The 18,727-nt window shown below is 34.1% G+C and overlaps 3 protein-coding genes across 8 annotated transcripts; 1 reads left to right on the plus strand and 2 right to left on the minus strand.

Annotated features, from left to right (window-relative positions):
• Positions 1-224: 224 nt before the first annotated feature.
• On the minus strand, positions 225-1,988 carry LOC146917141 (uncharacterized). The gene has a single exon (XM_085718940.1). It carries the CDS (start codon positions 1,986-1,988, stop codon positions 345-347), a length of 1,644 nt encoding a protein of 547 aa, XP_085575066.1. The 3' UTR covers positions 225-344.
• Positions 1,989-6,692: 4,704 nt separating this feature from the next.
• Positions 6,693-10,622, plus strand: LOC146917142 (uncharacterized). Of its 5 annotated transcripts, none has more exons than XR_015015478.1 (3): positions 6,693-9,463; positions 9,559-10,165; positions 10,324-10,622. XR_015015478.1 is itself a non-coding variant. In XM_085718941.1 (2 exons), exon 1 carries the CDS (start codon positions 6,715-6,717, stop codon positions 8,344-8,346), a length of 1,632 nt encoding a protein of 543 aa, XP_085575067.1. In that variant the 5' UTR covers positions 6,693-6,714; the 3' UTR covers positions 8,347-8,358; positions 9,965-10,622. The 5 variants fall into 5 exon arrangements, 1 of the variants encoding a protein (XP_085575067.1); XR_015015475.1 differs by having other exon boundaries at positions 6,693-8,358; positions 9,965-10,165; XR_015015476.1 differs by having other exon boundaries at positions 6,693-9,513; positions 9,609-10,622.
• A 1,683-nt stretch (positions 10,623-12,305) lies between these two features.
• LOC146917143 (uncharacterized) lies at positions 12,306-18,470 on the minus strand. 2 transcript variants are annotated; one of them, XR_015015473.1, is made up of 3 exons: positions 16,680-18,470; positions 15,181-15,339; positions 12,306-12,626 (listed from the first exon to the last, which is right to left on the minus strand). XR_015015473.1 is itself a non-coding variant. In XM_085718931.1 (2 exons), exon 1 carries the CDS (start codon positions 18,396-18,398, stop codon positions 16,692-16,694), a length of 1,707 nt encoding a protein of 568 aa, XP_085575057.1. In that variant the 5' UTR covers positions 18,399-18,470; the 3' UTR covers positions 12,306-12,626; positions 16,680-16,691. The 2 variants fall into 2 exon arrangements, 1 of the variants encoding a protein (XP_085575057.1); XM_085718931.1 differs by lacking the exon at positions 15,181-15,339.
• Between the last annotated feature and the right edge of the window lie 257 nt (positions 18,471-18,727).

Consider the following 18,727-nt stretch of genomic DNA (forward strand, 5'->3'; position numbering starts at 1 on the left):
TAATCTGTTCTATATATTAGCTATTGAGAATATGAAATTGGCTATAGCACAACCGATATCTTTTTTATAATCTGTTCTATATATTAACTTGTATAATCCTAACACAACCGATATTTCCAAGAAAACGCTAACTATTTCATCTAATTCTTCAACTTCCCCTCAGGTTGAACCTCACTGATTTCTAGGTTTTTGAAGTATAAACAAACTTAGAAAAGAAACACAAATAAAAAAATTTGTTACTAATTAGGAGAGGCAGCTACAAAAAATAAATGATGCCATAAATTGGAAATATCAGTTCAAAATATCAATGTGTAACAGCAGAATCATCTCACCTAGTTTCAGTCTTACAGTAGACCTCTCGCGATCATTTCACGGAGAAGTTTCTCTGCCATATCATTTTCATCTTTTTCGAACAGAGAAAGGATAACTATTTCATAAGTTTTAGCATTTGGAATGCAGCCATTGTCTTCCATTTTTGACATCAAGGCCAACGCTTCCTCAAACAAGCCCTTGTCACAAAACCCTTGGATCATAACGGTATATGTATAGACATCTAGATTGTAGCCTTTGACCAAAAGATCTTCAAAAACTTTTCGTGCATCCTCCAATTTTCCACTTTGGCACAATCCCTTGATAAGAACAGTGTATGTGTACATATCTGGTCGAATACCCTGGTCTTTCAATTTTGTTAATAATGCAATTGCCTTGTCAACATGATGGTTTTTGCATAAAGCATCCAATATAGAATTGTAAGTAATTATATCAGGTGGCTGACCTCTATCATGCATTATATCGACCAGCTCCAAAGCATATGAGATTCTCGCTGATTTACATAAACCATCGATAAGGGAACTATAAGTTACCACATCAGGAATATTTTTTCTACAATGCATTTCTTCATAGAGATTCATGGCTTCATCTATCATTTTAACCTTGCAAAATCCATTAATCAAGATAGTGTAGCTACGAACATTAGGAACCACTCCACTTTGGATCATAGTGTTGAATATATCCTTGGCCTTGTTCATTTCTTTAACTAAGCAATATCCATCCATTAAAGTGTTATAAGTAACAACACTAGGTTTGATGCCTTGTTTCATCATCATAGATATCACATTTTTAGCTTCTTTCACCATACCATCCTTACAAAAAGCATCAACCAGTATATTAAAGCTATACACATCCGGGTTGATGTTTTCTGCTGTCATTCTATTGAAGAAACCAATTGCATCGTTCAATTTACAAACAATGGAAAAACCACTAATTAAAGCATTGTAAGTGAAAACATCAGGAGAAATTCGCTTACCAACCATTTGAGAATATAAATCAAAAGCATCGTTAACAAGCTTAGCTTTGCACATATTATCAATAATCATGTTGTACATTACCACATTAGGCTGAACTAATTTCCCTTCAACTCGTCTCAGCAATTGGAGAGCAGCTCTTATTTGTCCTACCTTACATAATCCATTGATCAAGGTCCCATAGCAAACTTGGTCCAAATGAAATCCCAACGCTACCACCTTATCATGAAAGTGCAATGCTTGATGAATGTCACCTTTGAGACAGAGACCCTTGATGAGTGTAGTGAATGTTATGGTATTTGGGTGATAACCCTTTTTGAGAATCTTGCCCAAAACAGAAAATGAAATAGAATTTTGACCCAATTGAGAAAAGCAATTGATGAGGATGTTGAAAGTGAAAAAGTCAGACTGAATTCCATTTAATTCCATTTGTTGATGGAGAGAAGCAACAGTGGGGAGATGCTTAGCTTTGACAAGGGAAGATAAAATCTTGTTAAATTGGATGATGGGTGGGGTAGGATTCTTGTGATGAAGCAAGTGATTGAATGAGGAAATGAGATTGTTTTCTTCATCTTGGTAATGATGTAATTGTGAGAAGAGCCTTATTGTTATTGAAGAGGGGGATAAACGAGTGAAATTAGGCTTTGGAGTGAAATTAGAGACAACAACTTTTGAAAATGACATTGTTTGTTCAACTTTACATAATCCGTTGATTAAGGTACCGTAGCTAAATTGGTCCAAATGAAAACCCAACGCTACCACCTTATCATGAAAGTGCAATGCTTGATGAATGTCACCTTTGAGACAGAGACCCTTGATGAGTGTAGTGAATGTTATGGTATTTGGGTGATAACCCTTTTTGAGAATCTTGCCCAAAACAGAAAATGAAATAGAATTTTGACCCAATTGAGAAAAGCAATTGATGAGGATGTTGAAAGTGAAAAAGTCAGACTGAATTCCATTTAATTCCATTTGTTGATGGAGAGAAGCAACAGTGGGGAGATGCTTAGCTTTGACAAGGGAAGATAAAATCTTGTTAAATTGGATGATGGGTGGGGTAGGATTCTTGTGATGAAGCAAGTGATTGAATGAGGAAATGAGATTGTTTTCTTCATCTTGGTAATGATGTAAATGTGAGAAGAGCCTTATTGTTATTGAAGAGGGGAATAAACGAGTGAAATTAGGTTTTGGAATGAAATTAGAGACAACAACTTTTGAAAATGACATTGTTTGTTGTTGAATTGAATGAATGAAATGGAACAAGGAAACTTGGGTTGAACGAGATTATATGATACGAGTGATTCAAAAAGAATGTGATTGAAAGAGATAATCCAATTCAAAAAGAACTTGGGTTGCAATGATTAATCAATTAACACAGTTTAGTGTTTGTGTTCCACCCCTAACTCAACTGTTGTTCTGTGTAGTACGGATCCGTCTACATAGATTTACGATCTCCATGACAGACTCTTTTTTTTTTTTTTTTTTTAATAAAAAAAGGTCAAATGAGACTCATTGAAGTTTATCTTTGCATAAACTATCAATAATTGTGGTGTACATTACCACATTAGGCCGAACTAATTTCCCATCAACTTTTCTCAGCAATTGTACAGCAGCTCTTGTTTGTTCAACTTTACATAATCCGTTGATTAAGGTACCGTAGCTAAATTGGTCCAAATGAAAACCCAACGCTACCACCTTATCATGAAAGTGCAATGCTTGATGAATGTCACCTTTGAGACAGAGACCCTTGATGAGTGTAGTGAATGTTATGGTATTTGGGTGATAACCCTTTTTGAGAATCTTGCCCAAAACAGAAAATGAAATAGAATTTTGACCCAATTGAGAAAAGCAATTGATGAGGATGTTGAAAGTGAAAAAGTCAGACTGAATTCCATTTAATTCCATTTGTTGATGGAGAGAAGCAACAGTGGGGAGATGCTTAGCTTTGACAAGGGAAGATAAAATCTTGTTAAATTGGATGATGGGTGGGGTAGGATTCTTGTGATGAAGCAAGTGATTGAATGAGGAAATGAGATTGTTTTCTTCATCTTGGTAATGATGTAATTGTGAGAAGAGCCTTATTGTTATTGAAGAGGGGGATAAACGAGTGAAATTAGGCTTTGGAGTGAAATTAGAGACAACAACTTTTGAAAATGACATTGTTTGTTCAACTTTACATAATCCGTTGATTAAGGTACCGTAGCTAAATTGGTCCAAATGAAAACCCAACGCTACCACCTTATCATGAAAGTGCAATGCTTGATGAATGTCACCTTTGAGACAGAGACCCTTGATGAGTGTAGTGAATGTTATGGTATTTGGGTGATAACCCTTTTTGAGAATCTTGCCCAAAACAGAAAATGAAATAGAATTTTGACCCAATTGAGAAAAGCAATTGATGAGGATGTTGAAAGTGAAAAAGTCAGACTGAATTCCATTTAATTCCATTTGTTGATGGAGAGAAGCAACAGTGGGGAGATGCTTAGCTTTGACAAGGGAAGATAAAATCTTGTTAAATTGGATGATGGGTGGGGTAGGATTCTTGTGATGAAGCAAGTGATTGAATGAGGAAATGAGATTGTTTTCTTCATCTTGGTAATGATGTAAATGTGAGAAGAGCCTTATTGTTATTGAAGAGGGGAATAAACGAGTGAAATTAGGTTTTGGAATGAAATTAGAGACAACAACTTTTGAAAATGACATTGTTTGTTGTTGAATTGAATGAATGAAATGGAACAAGGAAACTTGGGTTGAACGAGATTATATGATACGAGTGATTCAAAAAGAATGTGATTGAAAGAGATAATCCAATTCAAAAAGAACTTGGGTTGCAATGATTAATCAATTAACACAGTTTAGTGTTTGTGTTCCACCCCTAACTCAACTGTTGTTCTGTGTAGTACGGATCCGTCTACATAGATTTACGATCTCCATGACAGACTCTTTTTTTTTTTTTTTTTTTTAATAAAAAAAGGTCAAATGAGACTCATTGAAGTTTATCTTTGCATAAACTATCAATAATTGTGGTGTACATTACCACATTAGGCCGAACTAATTTCCCATCAACTTTTCTCAGCAATTGTACAGCAGCTCTTGTTTGTTCAACTTTACATAATCCGTTGATTAAGGTACCGTAGCTAAATTGGTCCAAATGAAAACCCAACGCTACCACCTTATCATGAAAGTGCAATGCTTGATGAATGTCACCTTTGAGACAGAGACCCTTGATGAGTGTAGTGAATGTTATGGTATTTGGGTGATAACCCTTTTTGAGAATCTTGCCCAAAACAGAAAATGAAATAGAATTTTGACCCAATTGAGAAAAGCAATTGATGAGGATGTTGAAAGTGAAAAAGTCAGACTGAATTCCATTTAATTCCATTTGTTGATGGAGAGAAGCAACAGTGGGGAGATGCTTAGCTTTGACAAGGGAAGATAAAATCTTGTTAAATTGGATGATGGGTGGGGTAGGATTCTTGTGATGAAGCAAGTGATTGAATGAGGAAATGAGATTGTTTTCTTCATCTTGGTAATGATGTAATTGTGAGAAGAGCCTTATTGTTATTGAAGAGGGGGATAAACGAGTGAAATTAGGCTTTGGAGTGAAATTAGAGACAACAACTTTTGAAAATGACATTGTTTGTTCAACTTTACATAATCCGTTGATTAAGGTACCGTAGCTAAATTGGTCCAAATGAAAACCCAACGCTACCACCTTATCATGAAAGTGCAATGCTTGATGAATGTCACCTTTGAGACAGAGACCCTTGATGAGTGTAGTGAATGTTATGGTATTTGGGTGATAACCCTTTTTGAGAATCTTGCCCAAAACAGAAAATGAAATAGAATTTTGACCCAATTGAGAAAAGCAATTGATGAGGATGTTGAAAGTGAAAAAGTCAGACTGAATTCCATTTAATTCCATTTGTTGATGGAGAGAAGCAACAGTGGGGAGATGCTTAGCTTTGACAAGGGAAGATAAAATCTTGTTAAATTGGATGATGGGTGGGGTAGGATTCTTGTGATGGAGCAAACGATTGAATGATGAAATGAGATTGTTTTCTTCATCTTGGTGGTGATGTAATTGTGAGAAGAGCCTTATTGAAGAGGGGGATAAACGAGTGAAATTAGGCTTTGGAGTGAAATTAGAGACAGCAACGTATCTAAACTTTGAAAATGACATTGTTGTTACTGTTGTTCTGTGTGTGTTCTACGGATTAAGGTATCCTTTACGGCCTCTTGACTGACTTTTTTTTTTCTTTATATAAAAACGACAAATATATTTTCTGCTATTTTTTTTTTCTTCAGGTAGCTTAGTAGTTAAAATTCACTTTGTAAGGCGAATAAGTGGGGTGTCCGGAGTTTGAACCTCGGCCCCTGCATATAATAATGTATTGTCCTAACTTAAGCTATGCTCATGGGACTTTGCTAAGTTTTATTAGATAAGCTTTATTAGATAAGGGCCTAATTTTGTCCTACACACTTCGTTTTAAAATACAAGTCAAAGTCAATCACTTTACAAACGTCAATGTACAACTTTAATGTTAATATCTTTAATTATCTAAAATCAAAAATTATAAAAATTATATTTTTAAAAATATTTGTCAAGAAAAATCAAACATCTTACATGTATTTATATATTTGTTAAAAAAATAGGGTCAAAATAAGTCATGTAATTTTATTTTATTTTTTGACAAAAAATATGTAACTAAATAGTGCACAAGTGCAAAAATACGACATGTATTTCAAACAGATACTCCCTCTGTCTCATAATATTAGTTGTTTAAGATTTGTGCACGATTATTAAGGAAATGATTAATTGTGTTGATTTCAATGGTAAAAGTAGTAACATTTACTAAAATACCCTCACTAATTGTAGTTAGTGTAGTAATTAAGTTGGATGAAATTCAATAAATAAAAGGTATAATAGTGGAAAGAAACAATAAATGTTGCATTGGTATTGTAAAGTGACAATTATTTTGAGAAAAAGAAAAAATGTTAAAGAGACAATAATTGTGAGATGGAGGAGTACAATATTTGTCAAAATATGTAATCTTGGTATACGCTTTTTTTGTGGTAGCCGAAGATCGAAATTCGAACTTCTTGAATATACTATGTATTGTCCTCCTATCTGACGTTAAACTCATCAGGACAATTTTGGTATAGCGAAAATAAAGCTCAAGTTGGTAAAAATATTTAATGAAAAGTAATATTTATACAACTAATTATTTGAAAGGTGAAATTCTAATCACTAAACAATTGACACGTTTCACCAAGTTAAAGAACGAGATGAGTGTTGGTAGAACCTGTCTCCTCTTGAATTGAACTCTGGCCATTGTTTTAGTAGCTGAAGCAAATCCAGAAACTTGTTTATTCCAATTCAACTCAAATCTTGAATTCATTACTCACAATGTCATTGTTCAGATCAAAAAGGTACCCTCTCTTCTCTGCTTCCACTCCCAATTTATTTCTCTTTCGTCGTTTATTACACTTTCAATCGCACCTTCTTCCTTCGTTCGACGACGCTGTTTCATCATTCAATCGAATGCTCAATATGAACAACCCTACCCCACCCATATTTGAATTTGGTAAGATCTTAGGTTCCCTTGTTAAAATCAACCATTTCAACACTGTTATTTCCTTTTCTCATCAAATGGAACTCAGAGGTATTCAAACTGATCTTGTTAATTTGAACATATTGGTTAATTGTTTCTGCCACCTCGGTCAACTCAATTATGCTTTTTCTGTTTTGAGTAAGATTCTCAAGCTTGGTTTTCACCCTGATACTGTAACAATCAATACACTTATCAAAGGTCTTTGTCTTAATGGTAAAGTTAAGGAAGCCCTTTACTTTCATAATGATGTTATAGCAAAGGGGTTTCACCTTAATCAGGTTAGTTATGGGACCTTAATTGATGGGTTATGCAAAATAGGTGAAACAACAGCTGCCATGCAGGTTCTTACAAAGATTGATGGCTTGTTGGTTCACCCTAATGTCATCATGTGCAACACAATCATTGACAGACTCTGCAAAGATAAGCTTGTAAGTGATGCCTATGATTTATATTCTCAAATGCTTCTCAAGAGAATTTCTCCTGATGTCATCACTTACAATACTTTAATGTATGGCTGTTTTATTGTGGGTCGGTTGAAAGAAGCAGTTGGTTTGTTCAATCAAATGTTGTTGAAAAACATCAAACCAGACGTTTATACATTTAATATACTGGTTGATGGTTTATGTAAGGAAGGAGAGGTTAAAAAAGCTAGAAACGTGTTAGCTATTATGATAAAACAAGGCGTGGATCCTGATGTTGTTACTTATAATTCTTTAATGGATGGGTATTTCTTGGTTAAACAAGAGAATAAGGCCACATTTGTGTTCAACACTATGGCTAGAAGGGGTGTGACTCCTGATGTTCATAGCTATAGTATCATGATTAATGGACTATGTAAGACTAAAATGGTGGATGAAGCCGTTAATCTCTTCAAAGAAATGCATTCCAAAAGTATGGCTCCTAATACTGTAACATACAGTTCACTTATCGATGGTCTTCTCAAATATGGGAGAATCTCTGATGCTGGGGATCTTGTAAATGAGATGCATAATAGAGGCCAACCTGCTGATGTGATCACTTACAATTCCTTATTGGATGCTTTGTGTAAAAACCATCAGGTTGACAAGGCAATCACATTACTTACGAAGATAAAACAGCAAGGAATTCAGCCGGATATATATACATACACAATACTTGTTGATGGCTTATGCAAAAATGGAAGACTTAAGGACGCGCAAGAGGTTTATCAGATTCTTTTGATTAAAGGCTATCATTTAGACGTGTGGATGTATACTGTTATGATTAATGGCCTTTGTAAAGAGAGCTTGTTTGATGAAGCATTGTCCTTACTGTCAAAAATGGAAGACAATGGTTGCACCCCTAATCCTGTAACTTTCGAAATTCTTATCCGTGCTTTGTTTGAAAACAACATGAATGATAAGGCGGTGGAACTTCTTCGCGAAATGATTGCTAGAGGTCTACTATAAGAGTAAAACAAGGTGAGATACTTTTTAGTTACAATTTGGTATTTCCAATTTGAATACAACCATCCAATCTTTATTTCCTTTTATTGTTAGTCTGTTACGCAAAAAGTAAATTGGACTATGCAACAGGCTAAATACTAAATTAGTTTTTGGTACAGTAATATGTTTTAAGGTGCATACTGATGTCTTAACAACAATAGTGAGTGATATGTTTTTATTTATTTATTCTTGTCTCAACATCTTGTAGACTCTGTTTATACTTCATACTGAGTTCTTTTAGCATTCTTTTAGTTTTTTTTTTGGTACAACATTGTATTAGTTTTCTAATATTCAGTAAGCGAGACATTTAATTTTAGAGTCAGATATAAACCATGATAATGTTATAGAATAATGGTAACTCTCAATTGATAAAATACTATTATATCACCAATGTCCACCTTAGAATATAAGCAAACTATGAAGATAACTTCTTTCTCAATAGTGCTTTAATTTTATTCTCTGTTTTATTAATGTGATTCTCTCTGTACAATTTGGATTCTTGTTATGAGGTTCAGTTTATTTAAGAATTATGTAAATTATTTAAGTAGTTAGGCGTCTAAAAGTAAGCCAAATCCTGTTGACAGCTTTTTGTCTCTGTACAATTTGGACTCTTGAGCATGGATTGTATGCTTGGTTTAGCTTTTATAAAACCCCTGATAATTGTTTAATAGTATGCGCTCTGATGCTGTTAGTATTTGATTTCGACATGTTATTATAGATGGAGTACAATAGAAATTCTTAAAAAATCGTTGATGGGCTTAACACAATCCCACAAAACCGGTTTGTGAAGTGAGGATTGCCCCCACTTATTATTCAATGTGGGACTCTTTAACACACCTCCTCATGCCCATGACTAAACATCTGGAGCATGAACATAAATGGTGAGTGCCCGATAACGGAAACCTGATAGCAGGTGGCCCAGAGGAGGCTCTAATACCATCTTAAAAATCGTGGATGAGCCTAACAGAACCCCTCAAAACCGGTTTGTGAGGTGAGGATTGCCCTCACTTATAAATACATTGCCAGGCCATCTCTTATCCGATGTGGGACTCTTTAAGAGAAATAAATGCCAACTTTCATGGTTATCATGTATACTATTCTTTTTTGTTTTTTGATGCTTCCTAAATTCAGGTATACTATGGCTTTTTATATCCGTTTGTGTGTGATCGCAATCAGGTTATCATGTATACTATTCTTTTTTGTTTTTAGATGCTTCCTAAATTCAGGTATACTATGGCTTTTTATATCCGTTTGTGTGTGATCGCAATCAAGATGTTTTGTGTGCGGCTTTCTCCAACACAATTATCGGCAAGATTGATTATTCTACTTTTTTTAAGTATGCTATTATTAAACTTCTCTTCGTAGTATGTGATATGTTTTACATAATGTCGATTGCTACATATGTGTCATATTCTGGGTCAGTTTCTTCTTCTTCACCTTCACTATCCTTTTTGTGAAAACTTTGTCTTCACTGGAGCAGTTACCTGTTCAACCACCCCTTTCCTAAGTTGTTTATAATGCAGGAAGTTGAATACATTTAAAGTTTGAAGCATGTATCTAATTTAAATCTTGTCTTTTGCAGCATACTACTACAACTGAATTTTGAGTATTGGTGCATTTTCCGAAAATGCTCGGTGGCAAGCCATTGTTTCCTGTGAAAAATATGGTGCACTAGTATGACCTCATATCTTATTTGCTTTGCATTTCTCTGAATCAACTATCTATTTCTAGGTTGAACACCTGGAACAGGCAAGGTGAAATTTGCAATTAATCTAATTGAGAGGTGAGCATGTCTGCTCTTTTGTTAAGATAAAGTTTCAATTGTATGGTGTAATGTGTTGGTTTGAGTGAACTTGCTATAGAGCTCTTTTGTGTGCTCCACTTCTTTTTACACGCGTCTCATTAGTGCGTTTCAATTATCTATATATTATCAATTTCTAGGCTGAACACTTGGAAGAGAGCAAGCTAAACTTTTCCAAGCTGCAATTGAGCTAGTTGGAGTGGGCATCTCCACTCTTTGGTTAATCTAAAGTTTGTAAATTAGGGTATCATGTGTTATGAAGCTATTTTGTGTGCTTCACTTATTTTTACATACATCTCTTTAATTAGTGTTTTTGTAATCCATCATATTAACCTTCTATGAATTAGTCCTCTGGCATATAATGACTGAGCAATGGAAATTGTACATTTAAAACAATTGTGCCTAATTTTAATACAACTGCAAAATGACTTCATGTTCATTCCCTCTCTCTTTCCCTCAATAATTTCATAATTATTTTTCAATAGAAGGCTTCAACATTTGGTTCCATCATTAATATTTTTCATATTGTTGATGATTTTTTTTCTTTTCTTTTTGAAATCCAAACTACTTCATTCAATTACAAAAGAGTTACAACAGACAAAAGGTTCATCTGAGGGAAAGGCATAACCCATCCAAGCATTACACCCAACTTTGCATAGCATGACCAAAATTGTATGAGCTAGGATATTCCAATCTCTACTTATAAGGGCCTCTAATCAACAAATGTTTACAATCTGACACTATTGGTTCAATACTTGTGATCGAATTTCAAGCCTCTAATGCATTCCTTCAGATTTTGTGATCTGCCGCTGTTTGGGAGATTAATTTGTCAGAATTCCTTATTGATGATAAGCTGAGCGAACTGAATACGTACCATCCTTCTCACCATTCTACAAAAAAGAATCCTCCGAAAACCTAAAGGAAAGAGGGATACTAACAATAATTTGTGTTTCAAACTCATTAAAGACAGAGACAATCAAGTCTCTGTTTCATTGTTTAGTGTCCTGATCAATAAGAGTACTCACAAAATCAAGTCTATCATTGTTTAGTACTATTAAGTTTTAGTAGTACATGCTCATTTCCTGTCTACTGTGCGTTGAGGCATGGCTAACAACATGCTTGGTAATGTTTTTTAAGCAAAATAAATGATGTGGCAGAATCTGTTTGATTGAAACTTCGTATGTAGATGCATAAGTGAACTAAAGTTTATTTTTTGACTTGAAGAAGTTAACTATCTGTAGTAAGTCAGTATCATATGAAAGGCTGATGTATAGATGTATGCAATGAACACGATATCGATACTGACTTGTAGATGTTGGTAATATAACTTATAAAATTGAAATGCTTGAATATAACCACATCAAACATATATTTATTGTGAACAATACATGCAGGATGTTACTGTTCTTAAATTGTTAGTTTTATGCAATATCAAGTTTCAACATGACTAATAACATTTCTTATCCTTCTAGTTCTTAAGCTTCAAAATTATGGCTGAATATTACTTCAGGTTTGTCAAAATTCACGTTTTAACCAGATGATCTTCATAATGATGGATAATATTCTTAATAGCACTGGCATCTTCAATAGTATCCCTACATAAGATCTGGCTATCATCCGCAAAAAGTAATTAACCCATGCAACACATCAGCACAAGATAGGAAAAGGCAGGGAAAGAGAGGATCTCCCTGTTTTAAACCCCTTTGAGGCCTGATATTAGAATCATGTTATCGGTTGATAAGGTTAGAAAATCTGACCGTGGACACACATCTCATGATAGTATGAACCCGAAGTAAACAACATTCTTGGTTCCTTCACTTTTCTATGAAATATGCATTTCCCTCTTCAAGTGTCTGATGCATCAATAATACCCGCATTTTTAAGAATGTTGAACTTGAAGATTGAAGATTTCAAGAGAAAGATCATCTCTAGATGAATTGGTACACTCTTTTGAAAAAGAGAAAATCATCCCCTGGATTTAAGTAAAACCAAATAGATAGACTACACAGAAGTGAATCTACTCATATTTTGTCTACTCATAGATTTCTTGAACTCTAGGAATTAATTTACTTGAATAAGAAGCAAACCTATGCAAGATTCAGAAATCACTCACAAACGACACTTATTCATGAATATGATATGCTGCCATTATTTACCAAAATAAGGTTTTTAACTTTAGCAACTCATTGAGTATATTAATCATTTCACACTCTTGATTTCATCTAAGAAATAAATTCCAGTCTAAAAACTTTTGAAAACCCTCTTTCTTTCTCTCCCTTTATTTGTTGAGTTCAAGTGTTGCTGCTCAAACATGGCCATAGCTCAGATTTGATCATAACGCTGCAAAACATGTTGCTCAATCTCTCCTTTATGACCTTGTGATCAACCTTTTGACACTGAATGCCTTTTTCTGCTAGATCCCTCTACTTTTCAATGCAAATATCTGCAAACATGGACATCAGTACAATTAGAAACAAGTTTTTCTAGCTTTAGTATATATTTTCAAAACAGTTTCATACAACACGACTTGGACATCTCTTTATTCCTATTTCATCATCAATTTCGTATAAGAAAATTTTCAACAGAAACATGCTTTAAAAAGTTTATATAAAAGAAAACAAATACTTTAAATTAGCATCCAATTGGATCATAAGTCAGAAGAAAAATTACAATACAAACTACAGAGTTCAGTCTGAAGTTTTTGGTTCTGAGCTTGATGTGCATCATTATCACCCTTTATAGTTTCATATTGTCTTTTCAGAATATAACAGTCTTTCTCCAACTGCTTGGTCTTCAACCTAGACCTTCTGTTATGAAACCATGTAGCAATCTGCTTTGGCCACACGCACTCCTTCAAATTTAGGGTCATCCATCAAACTCAGAACACGAAATCACAGCATGAATAACTCAATTGAAAAGATGGAAGAACACATAATCAAACATCACACTCAGATCTCAAATTTCATAACACTGTATCTTCGTCACACACACAGGTTTCATTTTGGCTGTAGGTCCGTCGCACGCGGAGGTCGTGGCCGCACGTCGTACTCGCAGTCTGTCCCCAACCCGATAGCAACTTGTGTGTGCAATCATGACAATTACACTCTCCGGTCAGAAATATAAGCAAAAAAAAAACAGCTTTCACGGTGATTAAGAAATGCAGCTAAGTGTAGTTAATTTTCTAGATTTTGTGTAAAACATAAGTTAAATTGACTATATTGCCCTTTTCTTAAAATTAATACACCAAGATTATTGTACAACCTCATTCAAGTTAAATTAATTACACCTTCTGGTCTCCCTCACGCTCATAAACTATATCAAGCTGCCGCTACAAGTGGAAAGGTGAGGAATTATAAGTAAAAGGAAGAAATAAAATACTAGAATCGTGACAAATAATTTTATAAAGAGAGGTGTAGTTTCATTATGAAAGAAGGATTAACCAAGGATAACAGGTTACAAAAAAAAAAAAAAAAAAACTCATTCCAGGTACTGTCAATGCCCAAATCAAATGAGGGTATTTCATCAAACCAATTTTGTGGTGATGCCATTTTTTTTTTTTTTTGAGTTGAAAAGAAGATGTATACAGGGCGATAGAAGACTAAAAATTAGAGGAAGAAAAAATGGGTTTTTATAATATTGGGTACAACAAGAGTTAAACTTGTGGAGAATTGAAATGAATGCATCATGGAAAGCTGTTATGGGAAACATGTACATGTACGTGTATTCCAAGAATTTAAAAGGGGTATATTAGGAATAACAGTGTAAAAGTGGTTAGTTTTGCTTATATTTGTGACCGAAGATTGATGTCTTTTTTTTGCTTATATTTGTGACCGGAGGGTGTATGTGTGATTGAATGTTGTACATGTGGGTTAACTAATCGTTCCTCTCAGAATGACAAACTTCATATGGAAAATAATATTTAACGTATTAGTATCATATTCAAAAAAATCATCCAACATAAGCTTATGCATCATCTGAAACACTCTCAGCCAGTATAATAGAGTATTATCTGGCTTCCTACCATCCTAAGAAAGGACCCCGATAATTATCCCTGATTTATAAAAATTTACAAGTAATGAACCAATGAAATTAGGTTCAATATTAATAGTTCTTCACTTGCTTTTAATCTCATGCTCAGTGTCCTTAGTTATAAATATCCAAGAATCAAAATGTGGATCCCGTACACACACACACACGCGCGATCATTTCAAGTATTACACCCATAAGCCCAGCCATAACAAGTAACTTCTTTTTTTATAATAATGTGGAGAATAAAATATATTACATTTACCAATTTAAAGTTTTAAGATAGGAAAAGTTCAATAGGCCAGACCATAACAAGTAGTTTCTATCTCCAAAATAACCCTTGAGGGCTCCTCTCAAGTCTCAGCTTATATGTTTGTAGCTGAAACGAAAGGCCAGACCATAATAAATCGAGTTCAATAACAGGTGCCGGAAATTCAGTGAAAGAGAGCAGGAAAATAAGGTCAGAAAATATCAGAGAAGAAAGGAATTATGCAGTGAATTTCTGGCACTTGTTATTGAACATGATTTAAGTGAATTTGACGATGATAAAAGGAATATTACAAAAACTTATAGGTCAAACCAGCAACCATAACAAGGCATGTGCTAAAATTTATTTGAATCATAATGGTTCAGGTATGTTGCAGTATGCAAATACTATGGACACAATGGTGATAAAATATAAGCATCAGGTGCATAGATAACGGTGTGGCATGTCTAGAATATGTACAATTAGATTCTTAGTGTATACACAAAAAACACAATTAGCGTATCCACCAAAACAATAAACAAAAGTTAAGTTTCATAAACATTCTATGATAAAAGAGAGAAACCAGTTAAGTATGGAGCATCAAAACAATACTAGTGTCACGATAGTTGCACAAAATTGTGGTTTTACTTCAATTTTAGTTTCCATTACTCAATATAGGTTTCATGCCTTACTAGGAATGTAGCAATATAGATTATAAGCTTACATTCAGGCTAATTTGGGTATGAAGGTCCGAAACCCCAGATAACCCACTTGGACTCATTTTTCCCGCTAAAACGCTGATATGTAAAACTCTGATCATAACCCTCTGGTTCCCGCTAAAACCACTCTTATAGCCATTTTTAGACTTCTATTTGTGCACAAGCTGCATAAATTGAGTAATATAAGGAGGATAGCTTCGAAATTCAAAAATATAGATTTGATTGAGTATATAGAACCTGTCCTAGTTTATAGAAACACAGTTCTATAGGTGGCCAACCTGAACAAACAAACTTTATATTTGGTAGTAGGATCAGAAGTTAAAACTTTTTGGACTTCATTACAGTTCAGAACCTAACCAGTATCAAAAGTTGTCCACCCTAGTTCGCTATTGTTGTTACTAAATTCAGATTCAGAACTAACTTGTCCAGACTGAGTTATTCAAGTTCAAATCCCCTCAAATTTGGCAAATCGGCTTATTTATGTGTGCAAACCTTTACTTTGAGGATATATTTGTGGTTTCTTTCCAAATTTTGTATCAAGAGTCCTATATGAATTTTAAACTTGTTTGACTAGTGAACTTGCCTTCTTAACACTAACATCGGGATAACTATAATTTGGAAGCTGTTATAAACATGTCAAGCATATTGTGCAATTTTATTACTATCAAAATCTTAAGAGAATGCAGTAAATGAAAGCACATCAATTTAATGCCGATTCGATGAATCCTACTTGTTGAATTCATTCAAATTGAATTCTTAGGTAGTGACTAACTGCACTAATCTATATTCACTATATACGCTGTTTTAAGACATCAATTTCAGCTCTATTAAAAACTAAAAATATGCAGAAAACTAATTATCCAGTAGAAACATAATTCATGCTTCAATTCTTATCATATCATCCCTTAGCAACCCTTATTTTTAAACTGTGAATCAAAATGAAGTGCATCTAAACATGTAGTCCATTTAAGGGATCAAGTCTTCTGGAATTGTTATTGTGCATCCACCATTGTATTAATGGAAATCTTAAAATTATATTATAGAAATGACATTAAAAAGCTGAGAACAACACCGCCCACGCCAAAGACGATGAGACTCCAACTCCAAAAACTAAAAACAAAAATTTTATTTACGACGTTCTTCTCTAACTAACTCTTTCCTTTAACTATTATGAGGCATGCTTTTAGGCCTATTTTATAATCTGTTCTATATATTAGCTATTTGAAATAAGAAATTGGCTATAGCAAGTGTAGTACAACTTGTAAAATCCTAACACAACCGATATTTCCAAGACAACGCTAACTATTACATTCTAATTCTTCAACTTCCCCTCAGGTTGAACCTCACTGATTTCTAGGTTTTTGAAGTATAAACAAACTTACAAAAGAAACACAAATAAGAAAATTTGTTACTAATTAGGAGAGACAACTACAAAAAATAAATGATGCCGTAAATTGGAAATATCAGTTCAAAATATCAATGTGTAACAACAGAATCATCTCACCTAGTTTCAGTCTTACAGTAGACCTCTAGCGATCATTTCACGGAGAAGTTTCTCTGCCATATCATTTTCATCTTTTTTGAACAGAGAAAGGATAACTATTTCATAAGTTTTAGCATCTGGAATGCAGCCATTGTCTTTCATTTTTGACAGCAAGGCCAACGCTTCATCAAACAAGCCCTTGTCACAAAACCCTTGGATCATAACGGTATATGTATAGACATTTAGATTATAGCCTTTGACCAAAAGATCTTCAAAAACTTTTCGTGCATCCTCCAATTTTCTACTTTGGCACAACCCCTTGATAAGAATAGTGTATGTGTACATATCTGGTCGAATACCCTGGTCTTTCAATTTTGTTAATAATGCAATTGCCTTGTCAACATGATGGTTTTTGCATAAAGCATCCAATGTAGAATTGTAAGTAATTATATCAGGTGGATGACCTCTATCATGCATTATATCGACAAGCTCCAAAGCATATGAGATTTTCCCTGATTTACATAAACCATCGATAAGGGAACTGTAAGTTACCACATCAGGAATATTTTTTCTACAATGCATTTCTTCATAGAGATTCATGGCTTCATCTATCATTTTAACCTTGCAAAATCCATTAATCAAGATAGTGTAGCTACGAACATTAGGAACCACTCCACTTTGGATCATAGTGTTGAATATATCCTTGGCCTTGTTCATTTCTTTAACTAAGCAATATCCATCCATTAAAGTGTTATAAGTAACAGCACTAGGTTTGATGCCTTGCTTCATCATCATAGATAACACATTTTTAGCTTCTTTCACCATACCATCCTTACAAAAAGCATCAACCAGTATATTAAAGGTATACACATCCGGGTTGATGTTTTCCGCTGTCATTTTATTGAACAAACCAATTGCATCATTCAATTTACCAACAATGCAAAAACCACTAATCAAAGCACTATAAGTGACAACATTAGGAGAAATTTTCTTAGCAACCATTTCAGAATATAAATCAAATGCATCATTAACAAGTTTATCTTTGCATAAACTATCAATAATTGCGGTGTACATTACCACATTAGGCAGAACTAATTTCCCATCAACACGTCTCAGCAATTGTAGAGCAGCTCTTGTTTGTCCAACTTTACATAATCCATTGATTAAGGTACCGTAACTAAATTGGTCCAAACGAAAACCCAACGCTACCACCTTATCATGAAAGTGCAATGCTTTATGGAGGTCACCTTTGAGACAGAGACCCTTGATGAGTGTAGTAAAAGTTATGGCATCTGGGTCATAACCCTTTTTTAGAATCTTGCCGAAAACGGAAAAAGAAAGAGAGTTTTGACCCAATTGAGAAAAGCAATTGATGAGGATATTGAAAGTGACTAAGTTTGAGATGATTCCATTTGATTCCATTTGTTGATGGAGAGAAGTAACAGTGGAGTGATTGTTAAGCTTGACAAGGGAAGATAAAATCTTGTTAAATTGAATAATGGGTGGGGTAGGATTCTTGTGATGGAGCAATCTGTTGAATGATGAAATGAGACTGTGTTCTTCATCTTGTTTATCATGAAATTGTGAGTATAGCCTCATTGAAGAGGGGAATAAACCAATGAAATTAGGGTTTGGAGATTGTTGAAAATGTGAAAAATTGGGAATGAAAACAGAGAAAGGAACATACCTCAAAGTTGAAAATGAGGTGATTGTTCTATGTGTTTGGATTGAGAATGTCATCTTCTTTATTGAATCAATAATATTCACTCGCTATTCAGTGACTCCAGGTTGTTTTTTGTGTTCCTCCTGGTTAACAACTTTTGTAAGTATGTTCCTTGTACTACTTACTACTCCCTCCGTTTCAAAATGAGTGTCGTTTTAGGTGTTTACACACATATTAAGAAATGCAATTATTAAAAGAAAGAGAATAGTTATTTTACCAAATTATCCTTATTAACTATTGGTTAGTTTTAAAAGTAATATTTTGGAAGTAGTGTGCAGAGTATCAATTGAAGGGTACAATTGAAAAGAAAAAGTTATTATTGCATTGGAAACTGAAAGCGACACTC

This window comes from Medicago sativa, chromosome 6, assembly GCF_051527215.1.
Source record: "Medicago sativa cultivar Bolivia chromosome 6, Bolivia_mono, whole genome shotgun sequence".
Lineage (NCBI taxonomy): Eukaryota > Viridiplantae > Streptophyta > Magnoliopsida > Fabales > Fabaceae > Medicago > Medicago sativa.

Excerpts from the sequence above, each read along its gene's own strand:
- LOC146917142 (XM_085718941.1), top strand. The coding sequence starts at position 6,715 with ATGTCATTGTTCAGATCAAAAAGGTACCCTCTCTTCTCTGCTTCCACT.
- LOC146917143 (XM_085718931.1), bottom strand. The coding sequence starts at position 18,398 with ATGACATTCTCAATCCAAACACATAGAACAATCACCTCATTTTCAACT.
- LOC146917141 (XM_085718940.1), bottom strand. The coding sequence starts at position 1,988 with ATGTCATTTTCAAAAGTTGTTGTCTCTAATTTCACTCCAAAGCCTAAT.